This window comes from Pterocles gutturalis, unplaced genomic scaffold (assembly GCF_000699245.1).
Source record: "Pterocles gutturalis isolate BGI_N339 unplaced genomic scaffold, ASM69924v1 scaffold7773, whole genome shotgun sequence".
Lineage (NCBI taxonomy): Eukaryota > Metazoa > Chordata > Aves > Pterocliformes > Pteroclidae > Pterocles > Pterocles gutturalis.
In genome coordinates this window covers 9981-31993 of record NW_010125596.1, presented here as the reverse complement: position 1 = coordinate 31993, position 22013 = coordinate 9981, and the positions used below count along the sequence as shown (strand labels likewise).

The 22013-nt window shown below is 39.5% G+C and overlaps 1 protein-coding gene across 1 annotated transcript in view; it reads right to left on the bottom strand.

The window, feature by feature from the left end:
• LOC104465538 (mucin-5AC-like) overlaps window positions 1-22013 on the bottom strand; it is a gene marked incomplete at its 3' end in the record, with an annotated part of 62819 nt that overhangs the window by 31231 nt on the left and 9575 nt on the right. Inside the window, exons 13-16 of the mRNA XM_010078630.1 lie at window positions 21222-21350; window positions 20361-20418; window positions 19673-19778; window positions 9870-9967 (exon numbers count right to left, since the gene is read on the bottom strand). Coding sequence (XP_010076932.1) covers window positions 9870-9967; window positions 19673-19778; window positions 20361-20418; window positions 21222-21350 — 391 coding nt within the window. The remainder of the gene's footprint in view (window positions 1-9869; window positions 9968-19672; window positions 19779-20360; window positions 20419-21221; window positions 21351-22013) is intronic.

The window sequence follows — 22013 nt, the reverse complement described above, 5'->3', positions numbered from 1 at the left end:
TTCTATATATAGTCATCTTTTATCAAATGCTTCCTAAATGTAGGATTTTCTGAATCCCTAGGCATTGTCCTGTACATAAGACAACACAAGGGCTGCCATATCCATGGAGGAGAGGGGCTGTGAGCTCTGATTTGTGGCTCTATTACCCTGTTACAATGCTCTCCGTATATTATCTGTCAAAACACTGGTAAGGACACAGTCCAGCCCGGTGGTGAGTACAGCACCTGCTCTCTGAGTATGTTCTGCAGCCAGCAAACAGAGTAAGAGAGGCAAAGACTGGATGTGAGTTTGGTGTTACTTCTCCTGCTTCAGACTAATCAGAAAAAGAAGCTAGGGAGGAACAGGGGTAAGCAAGCTTCTGCTTTCCACAGACTGCAGCAGATTTTAAGATCAAGTAAGAATTATGGGAAAGCAAAGTGCTGCCTGCCACTCCTGGGGTAGGTAAAGCCACTGAACGGAGTTTCAAACCACTTACCACTCATTAAAGGTACTTAGGGAACAAAAGCTGGGTATTTCTGCTTGTGTCTGAGTATGAACATGGACAGGACACAATTCACAGTAAGAATCTTGATGTTTCTCTGACTGCACTGTTTGACTGCTTCTAGTTGCAGCAAAAGCTTTCAGAGTAATAGAGCTGTATGAATTCTTTCACTGCTGAGGTGAGTTTTAATTTTGAGCATTGCTCCTTGCAAGCAGAAAGAACATACAAAGCAGCTCCCACTTGGTTTAAATTAATTGCCATTCTGCATATGATATTTAAGGGCCAGTCAAAGCGGAATGTTGATGGATCTCATGCAGTCAGGCTTTGCTCTGGGAGAGGCTGCAAGTCACCCATTTAATTTACTATTTGGACATTATAACCTTTTGGTGTATGCACTTATATGCGTGCTGCTCTGCTGGTTTACCATGATGAATATATTTCAACTGCTGAAGGAGACAATCCTGATTGCTCTAAGGGGATTTGTTTCTTCACTTCCAGTTTCAAATTCACAAAGAGAATTTGAAATAAGCCAGGCTTCATTTCTTCTCATTTGTGTAGCGTACGTCTGTAAAGAAGGGAGTCTCCACAACTTTAGCAATTTTATTTCATTCAGACTCAACTGCATTTTAGGACCACATTGAATGGTGGTGCTGACTGATCTGTAGAAACATGGCAAAGAACAGTAAAAACCATTCTCGCAGCTTTCTGAACATAATGAGCAAGATTCTGATCTCATTTATAATCTTGTATGTCACAGACAAAGGTACTCAGGTACCCTTCTTACAGATAAGAAGCTTGAGAATCAGATTAAATGCAGATAGTGTGGTATTAAAGTGGCTTAGTGAAGACAGAAGGTTATACAATGCTGAAGAGGTGGTCTGGGATCCTGAAGGTCATCATCCAAATACCTGCCCATCACAGGCTCTTTATGAAACTCATGTCACTGCACATGGGATCACTTCAGATTTGTGGCTTAAGGTATAAACTGCTCGGATCCTATGTAGGAAGGGTAGACTTAAATATGAAAACCAGTCCCTGGGAATAAAAATGTTGTTGCCATATCACTGCTGAGCTTGTTGGTTCTCTGTCAGGAAGCAGCAGGCAATGGTGTGAAAGGCTACACACTGCTTTCGGTTTTCTCCACCACTCTATTTTTTCCTTTGCTGATGCATTTCCAAGCATCTCAGCTGCATACTCTGCAGCAGCCCTCACTCCTGTGCCTAACTCTTCAATCCCACTCTTACCCACAGACAGCAAACAGCCTCTTCTGCAACTCCAAGTTGTTTGTACTCACCTAAATGTCCTACCAAATGCCCTTCCAGCTTCCTGTTAAACTCAGTCCTTTTAAACTCAACAGTACTGCCTGCAACACCACTACTTGTACTCCAGTATTCACCATGCCTATTGCTTCATAAACCCCTCCACACAAGAGCATCTCACACTTTCTGACTGTTCATGGAAATAAGATCCTTGGACACATGCTTGCCGTGTGCTCCTGAGCAGCCTCTCTTCTCAGTCCCTGTTTCTGGCTGCAGAAGCATGTCTTGCCCTTCTGAAAAGGTGCAGTGGAGAGGGGTATAATATGGGTATGAAAGAAGAGGAAATATCAGGAAAGGAATTGGAGAAGCAGAAGTACAGCTGTGTTCAGTAATTATGTCTTCCAGCTCTAATAACAATTCCCAGTTGCAGCTTGTTGTAGCTTAAGTAACTACTCAAACATGTTAACTTTATCCTTTTGATGGCATCTAAATCATCAGTAAATATCAAAGTAGCTTATTAAATAACATTGCATACAGAGGTGCCTGAGATTTTCCATCATGATGAAAAAAAAGGACAATAAAGATCTTTTCATTGCATGTTTCTTAGGGTATCCCATACACATATTATCCTGAGATAATGTGGCTCATTGTCTACGTAAAACATAATATTTAAATTCATATACTCAGTGCTTAGTAACAAGATGAAGTGCTTTAAACAGCCTGTCAAGCTTTCCCAACCCATCTGTTGATGGGGCAGGTGAAGCAGTTGAACTGTTTCAAAGCACTTGCAACTCATACAAAGTACTTGCGAAACAAAAGCTGGGTATTTCTGCTTATGTCTGAGTACAAATGTAGACAGGACACAATTAGCAATAAGAATCTTGATGTATATTGTCAGAAATGTTTTTAGAAAGATGTAAAAATAAATTGGCTCTAACTCAGAATCAAAGTAGCAGTGTGATTGTTAACAGGAATCTGGTGGGGCTATGGTCTCTTACGAAAGTGGCTATGGCAGTCTGCTGAGAGTCAGGAGTCCTTGGATTTATTTTCAACTTCATGATTTCCTTGCAGAATGCCAGTGTGCACAATTCCTCTGTTGGACCATTTCTCTTCTATCTTTTCCCTGGCTACAGTAATTTTGTTACAAATGTCTCAAGAAGAACCTAACAAATTCTACCTTTACATACTAGCACAATAGAAACTTGATACTGGTTACTACTGGAGTAAAAAAGCCTGATTACTGAAAATTGCTAATTAAAAATGCTAACCCTTCTTTCACAAGTGCAGAAGGTAGGAATGGGCTTGTCCACCTGTAATTACTTTGTTATATCTTGGCACTAGGAGCAAATTAAAGTATCTTTCCGGTTGTCCTAATCTGAGCAAAAGAACAAATCCTCTCTTGTTCCACTCCTGGAAGCAGTGTTTCACCTCCTGCTGTGACTGTATTAACACTCACATGAAGCCAGTCATCTGCCCTGCCGTGTTTTTTCAGACATGGAGGCATATGCAATGTCTTATGTCTGTCCTTTCCTGTTCACACGTCAGTATCACCGCAGCCCTGAGTTTGGTACAGTGGTTCCGTGACATTTCAAAGAATAGTTTCAGAGTAACATTTAAATTTTCAAGCCACAAACTTGGCCAACTCAAGGATTTGCGAGGAGATTGATATCTTATTTGCTTCCTTTCAAATTAATAAGGAGTTTTTCCGTTGTATTTAGTTTGAACATAGTCATATCAACTGTGAGGGAACCTTTTTGGGACTCTTGTATGTAGGAAAATGTTTTGTTGGATTAACATCAGACACACTTTAATTGTGAAGGCTACGGTGGTCTCAACCACAGATCATGCTTTTTATACATACTGGACAATCCAGTGAGTTTTTCCATTTTGCGCTACTTTCCTTCTAACAGAAGCAATATCCTGTATGTATCAGGATCAAATACAAGTAGGACTTTGGGAAAGAATTTCCAGTTTGACCGCTCATTAAAGAACTGAATGAGCTCATTCTGTACGTCAGCGACATCAGCTGCACCCAGGAAGACATCTGGCTCTGGAATTATTTGCTAGGATATTAGTGGATCAAAACCATATAAAGGTTCTGAATGGAGCAAAATGTTTTATATGTTATATTTTGAAACCAAGGAGAATAGGATAGAACTGAATGTTAGGAAACTCTCATGGTTGTTCTTTTGGGCGTACCTGTTAATTAGTCACTATTCTAGCTAATATTTGATTATAAAGAGAAAGGAAAGTAAGCATATTTATGCATGTAATTTAGTCAGTTCTACACCAAAACATATTTAAGAAATCATTTTCCTCAGACCTTTTTTATTCAATGGCACTTGAATATTAATGTGACAAAGTTGTTTCTGTGGCCTTACAGACAGGAAGATTATCTGAATTGATGTAGTGAAGAACACCTTGGGAAAATGACTGTCTTTAGATATTTTTTTTGCAGTCTGGAGACCTAGATAATGAAAATTATGGCAAATATCCATACTAGTTCATATATTTCTTAAATTATGCTCATTTCCTAAAATGCAAGAATTTACACTTGTATTTTAATGATTAACCTTAGACACCCTCTATTCTTCACAGCTGGGTAAGAATTGAATATATGTAGAACATTATTCACTTCCCACTGAAATCAGTGAAGAGACTTCTATGGAGCTTCATACAAATTTTATTAATCCTTTAATAATGTATACTTTGATACTGATTGGATCCTTTCACGTGATGGCTTACTAAGGGGGTAAAATGCCTCCTGTATAATGCTGAATCCTGGAAACTGAAGGACTGCATATCTACTGACATTAATTATGATCTTGAACCATCAGTTAGTTACACATTAGCTAGAACGTGATTGACTCTGGATTTGGTTTGTTCCTGGATCTTTCTTATATCTTTACCTTATAGCACTGCCAGATGCGATTATACAACATTTTCCATGCTAAGACCCTCTTTCCAATTGCTATGACTTTGTCAAGCTTTTAATTGTTTAGTTGACGTTTTGCAGACTTTGGATCTATTTATGCCAAGTATTTGTGGAAGGAGGAGGTGGAAATACTTCAGTCAGAATTGTGCAGCTGTTCAGAATGCGTCAAGAGAATAAATTACTTGATATATTGTTTAACAAATCAACATGTTGCAGCATAAGGGAATTTTGGGGGAATCTTGTCTCTGTTTAGAAAGATTGTCTTGACAACTACACTTGAAAAGCAAAACACTGTTCATTAGAATTTACTGGAACTGAAGTTGTTCTTAAAGCTGATGATGCCATCCTGGGGTGTTTCATTTAGCCGAGAGAGATCCCAGTATTTCTATTGTGTGGTAAAGCATTTAATGGATGCCAAATCAAACTCTTGACCTTTCTGTAATTCAGCAGAAAAGTAAACTAGATACTGGGAAACAGAATCAAACCTTTCTGATAAATATGTCATTGCTTTGCTAATATATTGGAGGTTTTTCTCCCCCAACACTAACGTAAAACAAGAACAGTAGGTAAGTTGGTGTAGGTTTTAACCAGATGAAAACTACTTCCGCTTTGTTTGTTAAGTATAAGAATGACCACAATAGATGAGAGGAAATGTCCAGCCAACCCAATACCCGCTCTGTGGCAGTGGCCAACATAGCATGTCAAAGAAAGAGCTAAGCAAGCACAAAGTGATAATTATGAAGAATACCCTCCTATACTCCACAAATATGTGTCTCAGGGATCCTGATGTGATGCCTCTGGATTCACTATCTCTGTGGCATTGTTGTTGTTGTTATTAAGTTGAAAGGGCATATGGATCATGGTTGCAGTCAGTATGGAGAAGAAATAAACCTAAAAGAGAAGTTAAAAGACCTTGAAGACTGATGAATTTAATTCTCTTCATGACTTTCTGTTGCAGCTCAGCTGTTGCCAGCAGATGAGCTTCCTCTTCGCTGCCCCTTTTCTTTTTGCCCTTTGCTGTTGCTGCTACTAGACTGTGAGTGTGACAGCTTCCTCTTACAGAAGCCAAAGGGAGATGGAAAGCAGAGCACTGAGTGGGAGAGGAAGGAGAGAAAGAAAGTGGGACTTGGAGATCATAAAGGGTGAATAGAAAGAAAGAGGATACAGAATGCAGAGAGGTGTCAGAGGGAAATGGATATGGATGAGTGAGGAAGTTGGCAATATGTGAGGTAGCAAGTGAAAAAATGAGTGGGATAATATTTGTACCTCCAGATCCTGGAGGTAAAGTAAATTAAACACAACTAAAGATACTGGCTGGCCTTTGTGACTGAAAGAGTTAAACCACTGGGTATAAAGGATTCCTTACTGTACTGTTCTGGGCAAACCATGGAAAGGATGTCATGCTTCTGAATTTTATTTGTCTTGAAGGTGGTACTTGGACATCCTCGTATCTCAGAGTCTCCTTTAAATGACATTGCTTGCTGGAGTAGAAGAAAAGTTTCTGTCCCTAGTCAGCTTTGATCCCTCCCCTCTTTTTGATGCTACTGTTTACTCCATGAACACTGACTACTGTCCTAAAACTAACAGAACGGGGACCACACTACTACAGAAATAACTAGCAAAATCCCGGTTTCAAGCCGTTGTCTATTTCCTTTAAGCTTCATAAATAGCATAGGTAACCTTAGATGGCCATTACTGTTCTCTCTCTTCTCTCTTCCGTGTCTTTATATTACCTTTTATCTTTAAAAATTCTCACGTTTCATGTTTGTACAGCACAGCAGAGAGTAATTCTACGCCACTCTACTACAAGCACCACCGCAGCTTAATAAATATCTAGACAAGTAATAATAGAACAATGCAGCGAGATGTAAACAAAATGAAACTAATCTAGTTTGGCAAACACATATGTGCATGTTTCAAAGAACTAATTCAGACCATTCAGTATACTTCCTAGCACAGGGAAATCCTGGTCCATGTGAGTGGGGTTCTTAGCTGTTAGGGCAACACTAATGCCAAAGCAAGCATTTAATTCATTATGAAATGCATATGTTCTTAAACCACCTTTCTGAATAAGTATGTGGAATGGAACTGGGTATTAAGTGGAATCTGACTTTACAGTAATCCCAGTTGTTCCAGGAGAGCTATTTATGAGTTTAGAATTTAATAAATTCTCAAGAATGTTGCTGAGTTGACAGCTAAGAACCAGTACCCCACAACCCCAAAATGGAAATATTATTAATGATGTGCAATCAGAAAACTATAAAAAAAACAAAACCAAAAACAAACAACAGACAATGGAGGGGAAAAAAGAGGGAGAGAGAGTAGGCAGAGTAGGATTGCTCTCTTCCTGCTGCTCGTTCCCTCCTATAAAGGACTGTTACTCATGCTGTTGCATGATTTTTACAGAAATATTTCAACCAAAACTCCCAGTCCTTGTTCTGTGTTCCAGTAGCTTTCACATAGCTTCCAAACAGGGTGTCTTGATTACTTATATTGATTGTTTCTTCAGAGAATACATTTCTGATGAGGATTTACTTTATCTACCAGCAATTATTTTACAAGGCTCTGATCTGTCAGCATGTGCATTGTGTTGGGGTAGAGCCAAGACCACACCTCAAGGACGTTTTTAGGCACAATGCTGCAGGTAATACAACTCATCCACAATGGCAGTCTCTGTCTGACTGTTTGCTCTGTATGCATTCAGTTTCTGTGACGCTTGTTAAATATCTAAGCCTTTGTCAAAATGAATAAGAGATTTATTCGCAGGGATAAAATGACAACTGCTCTCAACCTTTGCAGAACTCAAGGGCAAAGCAGTTTTTCCAGTTAGAAGAAGGACTTTGTCCACTACCAGCAACTAATAGTGTCACATGCATGGGTAGAAGTGGAGGACCCTGAAACAACCTACCATGAAACCAGATTCAGTAAAACAAGCAACAACCACCACGCTAAACACACCAATGTTAACACCAGAGAAACCAATCTTCCTGCAGGGAACAATCCCTCAAGACCCAGGAGCCTTTCTGGGATGTGTTTAGAGGTAAAATACTGACTGCTTGTTTAGAATTTGTCTACATGGTTGTTGCATATATATGTGACTTATACGCAGTGTAGAGACATGTAAATGTAACACTACAGTGTGCTCTACCTGAAGTGAAAAAACAACATTGCACCAGTACAGCTAGTGAGAGTGAGTCCTGCAAGTCCCTTTCACATCTAGCAACATATATATATATATATATATATCTGTAGTAGTACTGATTGTTTAGAGTGTCTATAGTGGAATAAAAGTATATGGAGAAAGCAAGCCTTTAAACATATCGCTAAAATAATGCTGTATTTTTCTGGATGCAAATGTTTTCCTGATGCTGACTGTGGGCCAAATTCTGTCCTGACTGTGCAAATCCAGTCCTCCTGGCTTTAGCTGAATGGGCTAGAAGAGTAGGATTTGGCTGGATTTCACCACTTCCTCAGATATACTTATCTAAGAAATAGTTCTCTGATGGCAAAACATTTAGTCACCTTTTTTTGAAGCTGACTGTACCAAAAAGCTTGCCTAATTTTTCTAATTATGCCAGCTGAGCCAATAAAACATTATCTCTACCTGCAAACCGTATGTTACCTATGACCTTAATTTGAGAGAGAGAACACTTGATAGACTTCAAAGAAGTAATAGTACAAGTAGCTCTAGATTGATTACTGAAAATAAGAGGAAAAAAAAATGATTGAAATACCAAACAAAAGTAGACAATAAATCTGCACTTTCCCTGTAGATCCTTTCCCTTTTGGGATCCTTGTGCACTAACCAGAAAGTATTCTTAACATGAGAGTGCATATATATAAATGCAGATTGCCTAACACAGAGGAAATATCTGAGTCATGTCCTAGACGAGACACAACATTTTGGGAAAAAGGAGCAAAATAACCTGTAGCCTTGAGCAAAACAGTGTTTGCTGTTGTACCATACAAAAGTTTAAGTTTGACAAGATAGACCAATTATCTTCTACGCAACTGCTGACAGATTAATAAATCAAATACACAGCTGTGAAACTTCCTGTGTGCTTCTGAAAGCAGATAGCTATATTTCCTGGAGACTAATACCATACTTTCTGCAGAAAAGTGAAAGCTTCTGGATTTCATTTAAAATATAAATACACATTATTATTAAAAATTAATATGCTTAAGCTATATATTTCAAAACTTTAATAAAACGTACATGTCAGCAAACAGAATGAAACAGTCAATAGCCTATATCATATAACAGAAGAAATGCAATGTAATAATCAGTGCAAATATGCATTAAGCTGCATGATACAATGGATATTAAGAATGAAACAAAGAATAAATAACAAGACAGACATAGCCTCAAGAAATATAAACAAGGCTAGAATTGCTCTTTTACTAAGGTGACAAACGGGCTATCCTTGCATACATTCTGCTGTTCCCTTGTAAGTGTTTGATCTCAACAGTCATCACTTTTGCAGTCAGGATATCTGAGTTCATTGGTATGACAAATCAGATTCTCAGCAGTGCCAGAACACTGTTTGGCACACCTTATGGAGAGGAATATGTACAGCTTTGAGCCTTTCCTATATTGCCCTGATTGAGCCCTTTGTCTAAACTAACAGAATCCTCAGCCTTGCCTGAAGGCCTTGTGAAGAGAGCAGAAAAGTAACCAGGCAGAGACAGGAGAGCATCTGCTAAGGCACAGGGATGGCTGTAAAATGCAGTACCTATGCAACTTTGCTGTGTCAGGCAACCATGATCAACCAGCAAAATTTGCTGACAAAAGCAAAGAGGTTAGAAAAAGGACATGCTTTAAAAAAACAGCTGGAGATATTTTCCTCTCTTCTCTGTTAACCTTTAAAGAAGCTATAACAGTACAAAATCCCAGTGACGTTGGAAACTGGACTTTATGCAGAATGGTGGGGCAGCTTGCTTTGTTCGCCTGTGTATAAATACCATGTACTTACACTACCTGTATAAATACTGTGTGGTGTGTGCTTTGCCACAGAAGATACAGGAGGGAGCCAGGGCATGGCCATGCCCGGCTGCAGGACTGAGGGAGGCTGGCCCTGGGGATACAGCAGGGCCAGGGCAGCCCTGCCAGGGCCTGGGGGTGCTGGGGGGCAGCTTGCCACCAGCGCTTCTTCCCCCCTTTATATTTAATCTCATTTATAAATTAACAGGTTACCTTGCTGAGATGGATTAGTTGTTCTGGGGTGGAAAGCCTGTGATTTTGTTTGTGGTGCCTTGTTGCACAAGGGCAGGGGGTTGTTCCAGCCCAAACTCCTGTCAGGAAAAAAAAAAAAAAGGAACAGTTAAAGGAAAGGGGGAGAAAAAGTCCCAGGCCTTTCAGGCCTGGTTTTGGTTGCTCTGCCAGGAGCAGAAATGCAGCAAACTTGCCAAGTCTTCTCAGAATAAAGTTTCCCGAAGAGGCAGGAGTGCTGTGCTAAAGGTACGTACCTTGCTGCCTTTCTTCTGAGGGAGTGGTGATGGCAGTGAATTGTCCCCCCGGAGCTGCAGACACCCTGCGTGTGTGGTACAGGGCGCTGCCTGTCACCCCTCACCTGGGGGCTGCGCTGAGGTAAACTCTGCCCAGCAGCCCCTGCAAAGGGCTGTACCTTCCTCTGGGAGGCGGGTGACACCTCACATTTGGGAGGACATCATCCCTGGGAGCTTTACCCAGCCTTGGTGACAGCCAGGGAGCACGGCACACCTCAGGCCAGCCACCTGCGTACCTGAGGTACTCAGCTGCCAGCTGCCCAGGCGTGAGGCGTTTCCCGCCACTGGGGCCCCTGTAGGTTCAAGATGGCGTACCTGAAGGCCACCTAGGGAAGGGGGTCCTTTCTCTGTTGTATTTCTCAGGAGGACACTCCTGGAGCTAGGTGAGTTTTGGGTTGGGTCCTGGGAAGGACACAATCCCCTTTTGCCCAGCCCCTCAAAGCTCCTGTGCTGCCACCTTTTTGCAGCGTTATCTTCGATGGTTTGTGACAGCCGTGCTGGTGTTTTGAGTGGGAAAAGCTCTCTGAGGGCAGTGGGTGGGTTGTTCTCTTTCCTTCCTCTTCAAATGTTCTTACATGATGGAGGAACAGGTTGTGGCACATTCAGATAAATTTGTTTCATCCCATACTGTTTACTCTGAGCCCTGTAAAAGGAGTTTTCAAAGAGCCATGTGGGGCACAGTGTGGTTTGCTTCTTTATTATTTAATGGTGTTTGTGACTAAATTATGTGTGAGAAATTATTTCTGATGCATTGCATTAATTCTGTCTTTGACGTAACCTTTTAAAAAACCACAGTCACCAGGACTGAAGCAATTTGCTACCGGGTGGCTTTATTATGGACAGTTTCTGAATGTTTAGTTTGGCCACATCACCAGAGCAGATTAATCTCAAATAACTTAAAGTGAATTGACAACTTGAAAAAATAAACTTGCCTTTAGAAAGATGGCCCCTTTTTTATTGTTGCTATCATAAATGCAAGAACGAACACAATCCTCATGCTCTGCTTTGTTTTTGTTTCCTGGTAGATGAAGGCCTGATGCTCCTGAAAGATCACGGAACACCAGTGTGACCATACCAGAGTGAGGGTACCAAGGTAGGAGAAAATCTCTTTCTTTCTCTGGTAACTTTTGTCTGTTTATTTATTTCTGACCTTTGTATGTTGCTCAAATGTGCTTCCTCAACTGCATAAGTGAGGTGTGCTTACTCAGGCATATGGGATGTTCTGTAATATTTTCAGTTAGGGTGGATGAACTGTAAAAAAGAGTCTCCAAGACATATTCATAGTTTCCTGAAAGCCTTGGAGATTAGTCACAGTGCATATTTGTATTTTCCTCTGAGGTAAATTGAGATCCTGCTAATATCACGTCCACTGTAGTTACGTCAGTGTAATGCTGACAGGTTTTCCTTTGTGTTAGCTTTGATCGCCTTGTGGTTTAGGATTGCTGTTTTGTGTGAATTTCTGCTTCAGGAGTGAAAAAATGACTTATTTGATGCTGAGGCAGAAGCACTTACGAACTTCGTGAGGTTTGCAGGAGTTGAGCAGACCTGAGCTATTCATTGCCCTGTCCCTGCAGCGTACTCTGAGCCTGGAGAGCTGAGAAGGGGTGGATTAGGGTAGATCATGTAGTCTTTTAATCATCTGAAGTCTTCCTTGTGCCAAATAAGTGGCTGAATATTTAAATCAATTTTACAGAGCAGTTGTGTAGGATTTTAAGTATAAACAAAGGTTTGGCCTAGATTTTCACAGAAATAAATCTTTGTATTTAACGTATAAAGGCAATTTGTAAGATCAAGTATTCCCATGAGGTGCACTTTTTTTATTGTTTTCCCTCTGCTACCTGGCTTTTTTGGTGATCACACAGAAGTCTCCTCTCTTTTCCAGAGTGTGATTCAGCAGTGGCGGTGCTGGTTTTACATAGATACAACTGAAGCCTTGGTCGCCCACTTCTGTGGAAGAGTTTCCTTTCATGGGTGAGTTCTTTCACTGGTGGAAAGGCGCCGTGAATCTGTGTGGTCTGATGTCTGACTGAAGTTCATACGCTTTTTGGTGGCATTCCTTTATTTCCCTCAAGCCAACTGTTCCTCTCACAAAGATAGTGACGCAAAGAAATTCTTCAGGAAATAATTTAAGAGCAGATTTGATAAATCAATGATAAGCTAACATGGTAAGTGGCTATTCTTTGGTTATGTAAAAAGACAGGTTTTGTGAATTTTCTGCTGAACATTTGTATTCTGCTGGAAAGCTTTCTATTCTGCTGGAAAGCTTTCTTCAGAGATGCCCTTTCTGCAGGACCTCCAGCTTGCTAGGTTGAAACAAAATTACAAGCTGCTCTGTTACTTCTGGTTAGTAACTGCTCTGAATTAAGGAGCTATGTCTGTGAAACCTCTGGTGCTAACCATTTCAGACAGAAGAGAAAAGATAAATGGAAGGTAGGACTGTTGATGGGTTTGTCCTATATATACCTTTGCTGGTCCTTACACAAACACACACACATATAAAAATAAATCTACTATCTATAAGGACATAATATATATTTACAGGGGCTAACAAATTTTTTTTCTTTTATTAAATCCCAGAGTATACTGGAAATCTGAGAATGGTTTAGCTTGAAAAATCTCAACTGAGATTGAAAGTCTGGTTATTGAAATACTCATCATTAAAATCCGGACTAGGATTACTGAGGGATGAATTATATTGATCCCATAGCTTCCTTGCTAAAGGAAAAGTAGTTTTACCCGTCTCTGTTAGATCAAGTCTACTCTGACAACTTCTCTATTATGAGTGTTATGGAACTTCAGCTTGCCATGAGGTATGGGATTCAGTATTGGTTTGTGCTGTCTTCAGTCAACACAAATTTAGTGCAATTTTAATGCTCATTTCCTGTAAAATAGCAGATATCTGAATAATGGATCTGAATTTCTATTAGAATGAGGTCATAAAGCACTAAAGCATTAATAGCAAAACAAATTATAGAACTGCATCCGGTAGAATAATCTTGTTCTTCAGAATACAGGGCAACCACCATCTAATGCAAATAAGAAAGTTGGTTCTGCTGTGGCAGGACATCGTTCCATGACAGTGTTTATTATGCCTTTTCCATAGATCCTCTAACACCTACTGTCATGTTGTGTCTGCCAGTTCTCCTGTTGTGGCTGTGTTGCAGTTGGCAGTCCTGTGCCTCAGAAGGTGTGACATTGAACAATGTGATAAAGCTCAGTTTTGGCCCCAAACCTCCATAGAGTTCAGCTAAAATGGAATGAGAGATTTTGACTGGCTCCTTTATGAGCGAGGGACCAGCTGCAGGGTCCACATTTGATAGTCTCCAAAACTTACACCAGTTCCAAATTTGCCTTGGAATCAGGCTCCCCTCAAATATTTCTGGCTGTTTTTTTTTTTTTTTTTTTTTTTTTTTTTTAATTCAGTTAAAACCAGTAACAGCCACGGGGATATCCTTGCGGTTAGACAGGTGCAAGTGCAGAAGAAATGATTTAGTTTCAGGATTGGCAGCTAGACTCATGCAGTTGTCTACAGCATTTTGTGAGACTTAGTGCATGAGATGTCTATAATTGCTTATGTTTAAAAGCTTCATTTTTGACTGCCTGGACAGCCTTTGCTTTCTTAAAACAGGGGGAGGCAAAAGTGGGATTTTATTTGCATGCATGGTTGTAACAGCAGGAGAGGGGTTAGGAGACAAGAGTAAGTTTCTGTCTATTTAAAAGATTTTAACTATGTGAATAATTCTTAGGAACAACAATTACTGTAACAGCACAAGCATTTGCTGGTTCCTTATAACCAAACTGTAGTTATAAATAAGAGTTATAATGAATGCTTAAAGAAATCCGAGACTCAAGAAAGAAAATAGTTTTTGAAACACTACGGAGCAAAAAAAAAAAGTGACAGTCATGAGCACTGCATCATTTGCAAAAATGTTCTTTCTGTGCATTTATGATTGCTTTATTATTGCATTAATAATATTCAAGCAGAACTGGTTTCCTGTTCTGTTTTAAAACTCTGTTTTAATTTGGCTGGTTGCAACAGAGCTGCCCTTTTATGCAATGGTAGAACAAAACCTATTGAAGGGGAAGAAAGCTTCCTCCCTTGAGCTGGGTTTTGCTGTTATCAAGTGTGGTTTTTATTCCTGAGTTGTCTTTTATCAGCCCTTCTCCTGGGTGTAACACAACCCTGTTCAAGCCATAAACACCACTGGTGGCCTTAATGTACGCATCCGGTCATGATGACTCAGAGCAGATTAGGGGAGACAGATAACAACACAATACCTGAGGGCTATCTTGTGCATCTTGATCAACAACTGAGGGTTAGCTGACCATGAACCAACTGAAAGATGTCTAGTATGCAAATATTACTATAGGTCAATCATCTTATTCTGTAAATATTGGACAGCCCAGGGTCCGTTGAGCTCTCCTGCACAGCGGTGGGCTGCATGCCAGGATGTCCCCTTGAGCAGGGACATCTCTCAAAGGTTACTCCTCAAGGCTGAGAGATTCCTTGCCACAACATATTCTCGGTAAGTGATTAACAGCATGCTAAAGTATGAAATCTTAGCTAAGTGATATAAAGGATTGATTGCACATATATAATCCTTTAGAGGTAAACTGTTGACTAAGTCTGGGACTAGGGTAGCTGCACCTAGGCACCTCTCTGAGAAGAATTTTAGAGAGCATGGGAGTCCTTTCTGAACCTCGTGACTCAACAGGAGGGTCTCCATGACAGTTTTGTCTGACCCTGTCCTCTGCAGTAAATAATCAAGTGTACCTTGCTATCAAATCATGATCAATCACTCTTACATTAACCGTTGAACTCACTATTTTGTGTGAATAAAGTATGTTGCTGCTTCTGTAGTGTGGGTGAAGTGCATAACTAACTCTGACTCCTTCTGCGACGCTGGGTTGTTCCACAAACAATCCTAAGTCTTTCCACAGGTGTTTTCAGAACATGATATGGCTTAAAAGCTAGCTGTCCTGCTTTAGCAGTCAAATGTTTTTCTTGAAGTGAACTCCTAGGCAGTAAATCTGAATAGACATATAATTTCAGGTTATATTTTATATGTTACTTATAAATACAAAGCATAGCTGAAAAGTGATTATTAGTGGTTTGTTATTTACACTTCAGAGTTTTAACATGTTGTGTGGAAAAGGGGGAAAAAATAAGCTGGTCATGCAGTAATTAGGCTACATAACACGAGTTATGGTGGGGAGCACATGTACGAATGCCCAAGAAAGGACTGATGACAACCAATATTGAAATTCAACCTGAAACCTGTGAATGTTTTTTGTACAGCTGGAGTAAGTTCTGTCCGAAGTAGAATGATTTCTCTGCTGTAGTGTATTTGTGTTCCAAAGATGATCAGATTAAAAAAAAAAAAAGTATAAACAAGTCTCGGTGTGTTATGTGGAATGGATGCCTGCAGATTCAAGAGCAAGTTAAGTGCAAAGTTTATCCTGATGGTTTGCAAGTAAGGCAATAGTTATTATGTGGCTCATTTTGAAGTACCTTGAAAGAAACACTTTTACAGGAAACCTTTTCATACAAGCTTGTAAACCGTGAACAACGAGCCCTCTAGTGTTAGCGTTGGTGTAATATACACGAATTATCTACATAGAACCATAGAACCATAGAATCATTAAGGTTGGAGTAGTATAGTTTGGTGTGACCGGCACAGTATTCTGACTTGTGTCAATAAAGAGCTGCCAAGCCAACCACTTTCTTCCACCTAATTGTTCATTGACTTCATTATTTATCTGTGGTTTAAAAAGTTGGTGATATATTTTTGAGAGATATAACTGATCTAATTCATCCCAATGTTTAGAAAGGTTTACTTTGGAGCTATTATGCCATCTGTGTCAGCAATAATTCAGAGCAAAGATAGGTCCTGTGTAAAGGAAAATTTAGGAAGCCTCTAAGGCTGGTCTACTACATCCACTGCAGCTCTGTTTGTCATTTACTCTGTGTTTTGCTTCAGCGAGTACCTGCAGGTCCTTCCTCTTGCTCTTCATGCCCAAAGCATGTTGTCCCCTGTTCTCCTCTTGAATTGAGGGTTCCCATTTGCTCTTTCCTAGCACTGAGACTGTATCTGTGATACAGATCCTTCCTTCTCCAAGGTGGCACCTCCAGTATGTCCTCAGCCACAGGTTCTGCATGCCTCCATGGTTTGCCTTATGTTTCCCTTTGTTGTTTCCTTGCCCCCTTGTTTTCCCATGCCAGGACCGAAGTTTGTGTGTTCTTTCACTTCTCTTCCTGTTTTTCTTCTTATGCCACCAAACTCTAGGTTGGTTTTGGCCTTTGCTGTCCCTGCCATTATCACCTCTCAGTCTTCCTCATATTATTATATTATTATTCCGCATATTATGTTTCTGTCATTCCCATCTTCCTCAGCATTTTAGTTTTTCCTCTTTCAGTAAGTCGTATGAAGTGGCTGGTGGCACACACTTCATACACACAAAGTTTTCCAGGGAAGAGAGTAGCTGCTGGGATGCTGAGGTGGAGGCTTTGCATGAAAAAACAACTAATGATCTTGAAGCAACATGCAGCATGTCTGTTATTTCAGTGGTTTAACTGTGGACAAGGAGATTTTATGGACCAAAGAAGTGCATAATAATTTATTTTATATTATAGACAATCTCTTTTCCCTTTTGCAGAATGTGTGAGAGAAGAATAATTTCCTAGCTTGCCTGGGAAGGCCAGAGAACCTGTCACTTATTGAATCAGTCATGAATTCAGTAGTAGTGCTGCATTGGGAAGGGTGGGTTAGGTGGACAGGAGGGAACAGAGCAGTATGCCACCTGGGGCCTCACTGGGAAGTTGAAGAGCTTAAGGACTGGAAAAAACCATGAAGTAACAATTTGCCAAGAGGAAACTGTGAAGAGGTAGAGATTTTTGCCAGCAGGAAGTATGACGTTACTAGTGATACTCAGGGAGAACTCAGCGCTCACCTCTGGGTGGGGGAGTATATGGGTTGTATTAGTCTGTAAAAGAAAAATGGGTGAGAAAGCAGCCTGCAGAAAGCCTACGTTGTTACCCTGTTACTCCTTCTACTGAGCTGTCCAAATTGTAGGCTAGGAGAAAGGTCATCACCTTTCATTTTTTCCTGTTCCCCCTACAGATCATAGAGTGGTCATTTGTAAATTGTGTAAAACATGTTGCTTGGTGTTATACAACTTAGAGTCAGATCTGTGATGGCTGGTTTGAATTAGTATAACTAAAGCTGCACAGTAACTTGTCAAAACTTGTAGACTTAGTGCAGTTTCAGGTTTGAGATTTATGTACGTTGCAGTGGGCTCTAAAATATGAGAATAACTGGTTTGGAATACTTTGAATAATTTCTGTCTGTCAGGCAAAGAACTTTCAGAGCTATAGAATTTGCACAAACTCAAAGATGCATTTGCTTACTGGAAGCGCACTAATTGGTAGCTTCTAAAATGATGTGCTTGGAACACTTTCAGTATTTATTTTTGAGTGCCTTTCATTCCAAGCAGCATTAAAGCCCTATAGGGGGTTAGGTACCACAGTCGAGACTGACATTTGACCTGGAGCTGTTGAGAAATGGCTGTAGTAGCATGGGAAGCAAATATTTTATGGGGCCAGCATCTCTCATGTGAGTGATTCAGTGAAAAGTCAAAGGAGACACGCTGTAAAATGCTTAAAATTTATTCATCTTCCTTATGTTTTTTCATAAGGAATAAAAATAAAACAATATTCCGAAACAAAATAGAAGAAGAAAATATACCACACCCAGATAACAGGACTAGGACTAAGAAATGGGTTAACAATTCTGAAAGAAATGACCCAATAAATCAATTTTCCAAAAACAAAATAAATAGCAGTGGTTTGACTTTTAAAAGCCTCCTAGGAAAGAATTTACATTATTATTATTATTATTATTAACTTTTATTACAAAAATCCTTCATATGCCCCTGTTGGCAAAAAAATATACATATACTTCTTCTGTAAACAGTTAACCATAAACAAAAAAAATTCCATATTTTCATATAGTTACTATGCTGATGGTATTATGTAAACAAGGAGTAGTGTGCAGCAGCTTCTCATGATAGGATTTCTTTCTTTTTCTCATGAGAATATATAGAGAAATTTGTCCATCATAAATTGTTCAAAATATTGAAGTTTACCATTTTGAGAAGGTATGGCTTTCTGCAGTCTAAGTTTTCCTTAAGGCAAAAAGAAAAATAAAGAAACTGAGAGGTACAGTTTTCCTTGGGTTTTGTTTGTTTATTTTCTGGACTTTAGGTTGGGTTTTGATTTGTCTCAATGAACTGGAATGAAAATGTTATAAAAAAGGTCAGTCTATGTCAATGGAAATATTAGATATTGTCAAGTGTTTACAGTATGCCACCACAGGCAGGCTTCAAGCCAGAAAAGAATGTTATTCTCAAAATAGACTTTGTGCAAGTGTAAATCCAGCTCTCAGTTTTATGGTACAGTGCTTCCCAGAAGACAAACAAACTAACAGAAAATGTCAAAATTACCTTATGCTGTACCTTTCAAGGTACAAAAGAAAAGACATGAAAAACAATGGGAGATATATTGGTAATGAAAACTGAAATAATGTAGACAGAAATATTGAGTTTGTGTGCGGAAAATATCATCTGTTCATCCAAAATTTTAGCTGCTTTTGACACTTTTGTATTTTTCAAAGTTTTGTTTTAGTCTTATGTTCAACCCTTGTTTGACTTCTTCTTTCTAGTTCAACTTATAGACATTCAGTTGCTCCTGAAAGGCTGTTTTCTGTTTTGTTGCCTGTTGGATGCCAGCTTGGGGGATGCACTCAGCAGTCACACAGCTGCATTTCTCCACATAGGTGTATGAGTGATCAAGGTAGGTTCCATCACTGCATGTCAGAGTCACCGTTCTTTGGCTGGTCTTGATTTCCTGACAACACGAACATTTATGTTCCATGGTGTTCGCTTCCGGAGAATATCTGATTGCAAAACCAACAAAAGAGAAAGATTCAGAAATTATGTGAGAAATACCACTGCCCCTCCCACTCATTAATAAATATAACCAGAAGTTGTGTGCTTGCATGTGGGACTCTTGCTTAATATTACCATTCTTACAATATTGTAGTGAAATATGAGTAAGTTGCTCTTAATTGTAAAAATGGATGGACCTAGCTCTTCATTAAGATACAGAAAAAGTAAAATAATTAATCTGGATTACATATTAAGCCAGTCCAAAATGAGAGAATAGAGAGAAAAAAATAACCTCACTTTTATATGGGTAAAATCAAAACTCAGGTCTGTCCACTATGACACTGCACAGGCTGTTAAAATGTTGTGGGTCTTGAGGTAATTAAACTAATACAACATCATGTCTGTTAAAAGTTCTAGTTAGCACAGTGGAAATAGCTGATGACTGGGAGGATGTTGGACATATTAGAAAATCACTTGTGATTTGCGTTACATAACTAGTATAAAGAGTAGAAAACAAGAGATCATAATTATCTTTGTACCACTTACCGTGAGTAAGCATCACAGCTGCCTTCACAGTATGTCATCTCAACAGGTGCAGGAGATACACATCCATGATAGTTGATGACAGTAGTAGTATTGTGCTTCATACAACCTGAAGTTGTCACAAACCAAGGGAAAATAGGTTAAAATACATGTGTGTATAAACAAATGTATATGTATGGTAGACAGTTTGTACTAGAAAACTGAAGTGGGTGGAGCTGAAGTAGGAAATTAGGTCACAGTGCATTTCTCTTTTCATTGCTAAGGGCCAAATGATGACTCTTGCTACTTGTGTTATCAATGAATTAAAATTTCCCTTTAGTTTATGCAGCTTTGGTGCAGGATGCAGAAATAAAAAGCAGTACTGCGGCAACTGCTCAATACACACCCACCTCCCAGGACAGGCTTCACTTTCTTCCTTAAGGAGGATGTATCTATGGAAGTTGGAGAACAGTCCCACAGAAAGGCTGACATTTAACAGTAAGGGATGGGAAAGTTCACCATACCCATGTTTTCCAAGGCCCTAAAGTGTGTCCTGGAAATGTTCTGTTCCTTTCTTTTTCCACCTGTTTTCTTTCTCGCCCCAGTGTGAGGCAGTGGCCCTGGACTTGGTCTGTTCACCTCTCCTGTCTATGCATCTACCACGCAAGGATGGACTAATATACACAATAAGGCACATATTATCATTACTTACTCTTCAGTTTTACTTGGCACTCTCTACAGCAGCCATCGTCCGATAACTTGATGTCATCCTTGAGCGGGAAAACAGAAAAAGATAACTTAGGTTTCGTATCTGCATACTAAAGCAGAGACTTTCCCTGCTTCCTTGGTTTCTCTGGCACCAGAAAGATCTTTGTGTTGATGTGGAATCTAATTTTAAGCAAGGCTAATTATTAAGGGCACATAACTACTTCAATTAAGTGTTAACAAAAGTTCTTTGAAAGCTGACATTGAGGCGGACTAGAACTGCTTTGCTGTCATCACAGTTCATTAGTAAAATTTCACAAATAAAACTTGTAGCACATGTGGGATATTTTGAGTGACCAAAGTCAGTACAGGTGAAGGATTATGTCAGATATGGTAACGCAATTAATGAAATAACAGACTCCAGATGTGTGGGGCTGGTTCTAATCTACCCTGGGCTGTATTAAGTTGAATGGTATTGTGAACTGGAGTAGTTTAATTTTCTTCACCTTTTCTCTCAATAAGTGAATTGAAAAAAACAATATAACCTTAAATACTTTAGGAATAAAAATCCCATTATTTTTCAATAAGATTCTTGCTTCTAGGTCACCTGACACTTTTAGGGATCCAAAACATTACGCTGTACCCTTTTCTCTAGTGCTCAATCCTCACTGAGGATTTATGTATCACCCATTTTAATTTTTAATTGCTTTTCTGAAATGAAATTTGATGGCGACCAGATTCAGAGAGGATAAAATGAGAGCTACATCCTGTGTGATGCTTCTGCCAGGTATTTTTCTTTGACACCATGATCACCGGTGTTAGCCACTGCAACCTTTTCAAGCATGAGAACTGGTAGAAGAGTACTTACTGGATCACAGTCATCAGGGTTAAAGGGAGGACAGCTTTTCTGTAAGGCAACTTGAATGAACTGGTCATCATATTTTTCACATGTATAAGTTGTACAGTTATCATCAGGTGAGTTCCAGTATTCTCCAACCTGAAAGTAGTGAAAAAAACTGAATAAAAATCTTCTTACACAAAAACAAACAAAAAAACCTCCCAGTGTTTTCATCATTGCTGCCTAGTGCGGTTAGATTATTCTGACCAATTTCCTTGAATTTCAGCTGATAGTTACTTGTCATATTATCACACTGCTGTAAGTCTTTTTTATTAACCAAGTGGAGAGGTTGTATTTTTAGCTGGATATCAACATGCTTTTTGTGTGAATAGGATAAGTACGTATATTCATTTGGAAAGATTAATTTGTGTTTCACTGGTGTTGTCATCAGAATTTGTGGGTATGTCCATTCAGATAGATGGCAGAATTTCTGCTGGCTTCATTGACTCATCCTGTCCTAAAGCTCTCAGCTGACTTGGGATGGGCTGTTTGGAGCAGAAAACTGCCTTCACAGATAAAATCATCCTTTGAGCAAAATGGGTGCTGTATTTCAGAACTGAAGGCAAATAAGGGCCTGTTGCTTTCACCTATGTATTTTTCTATGTTGATTTTGGAAAACCATTGTTCAGTATCACAGTTGTTTCCCAAAGTCTTAGAGCTGGAATTTCATAGCTCAAGGTACTGTTCAAGCTGTGTGGGACAGTCCATTCCCTGCCTGAATAAGCATTTATCTAACATGAGAAAAAATGCAGCAAATAAATA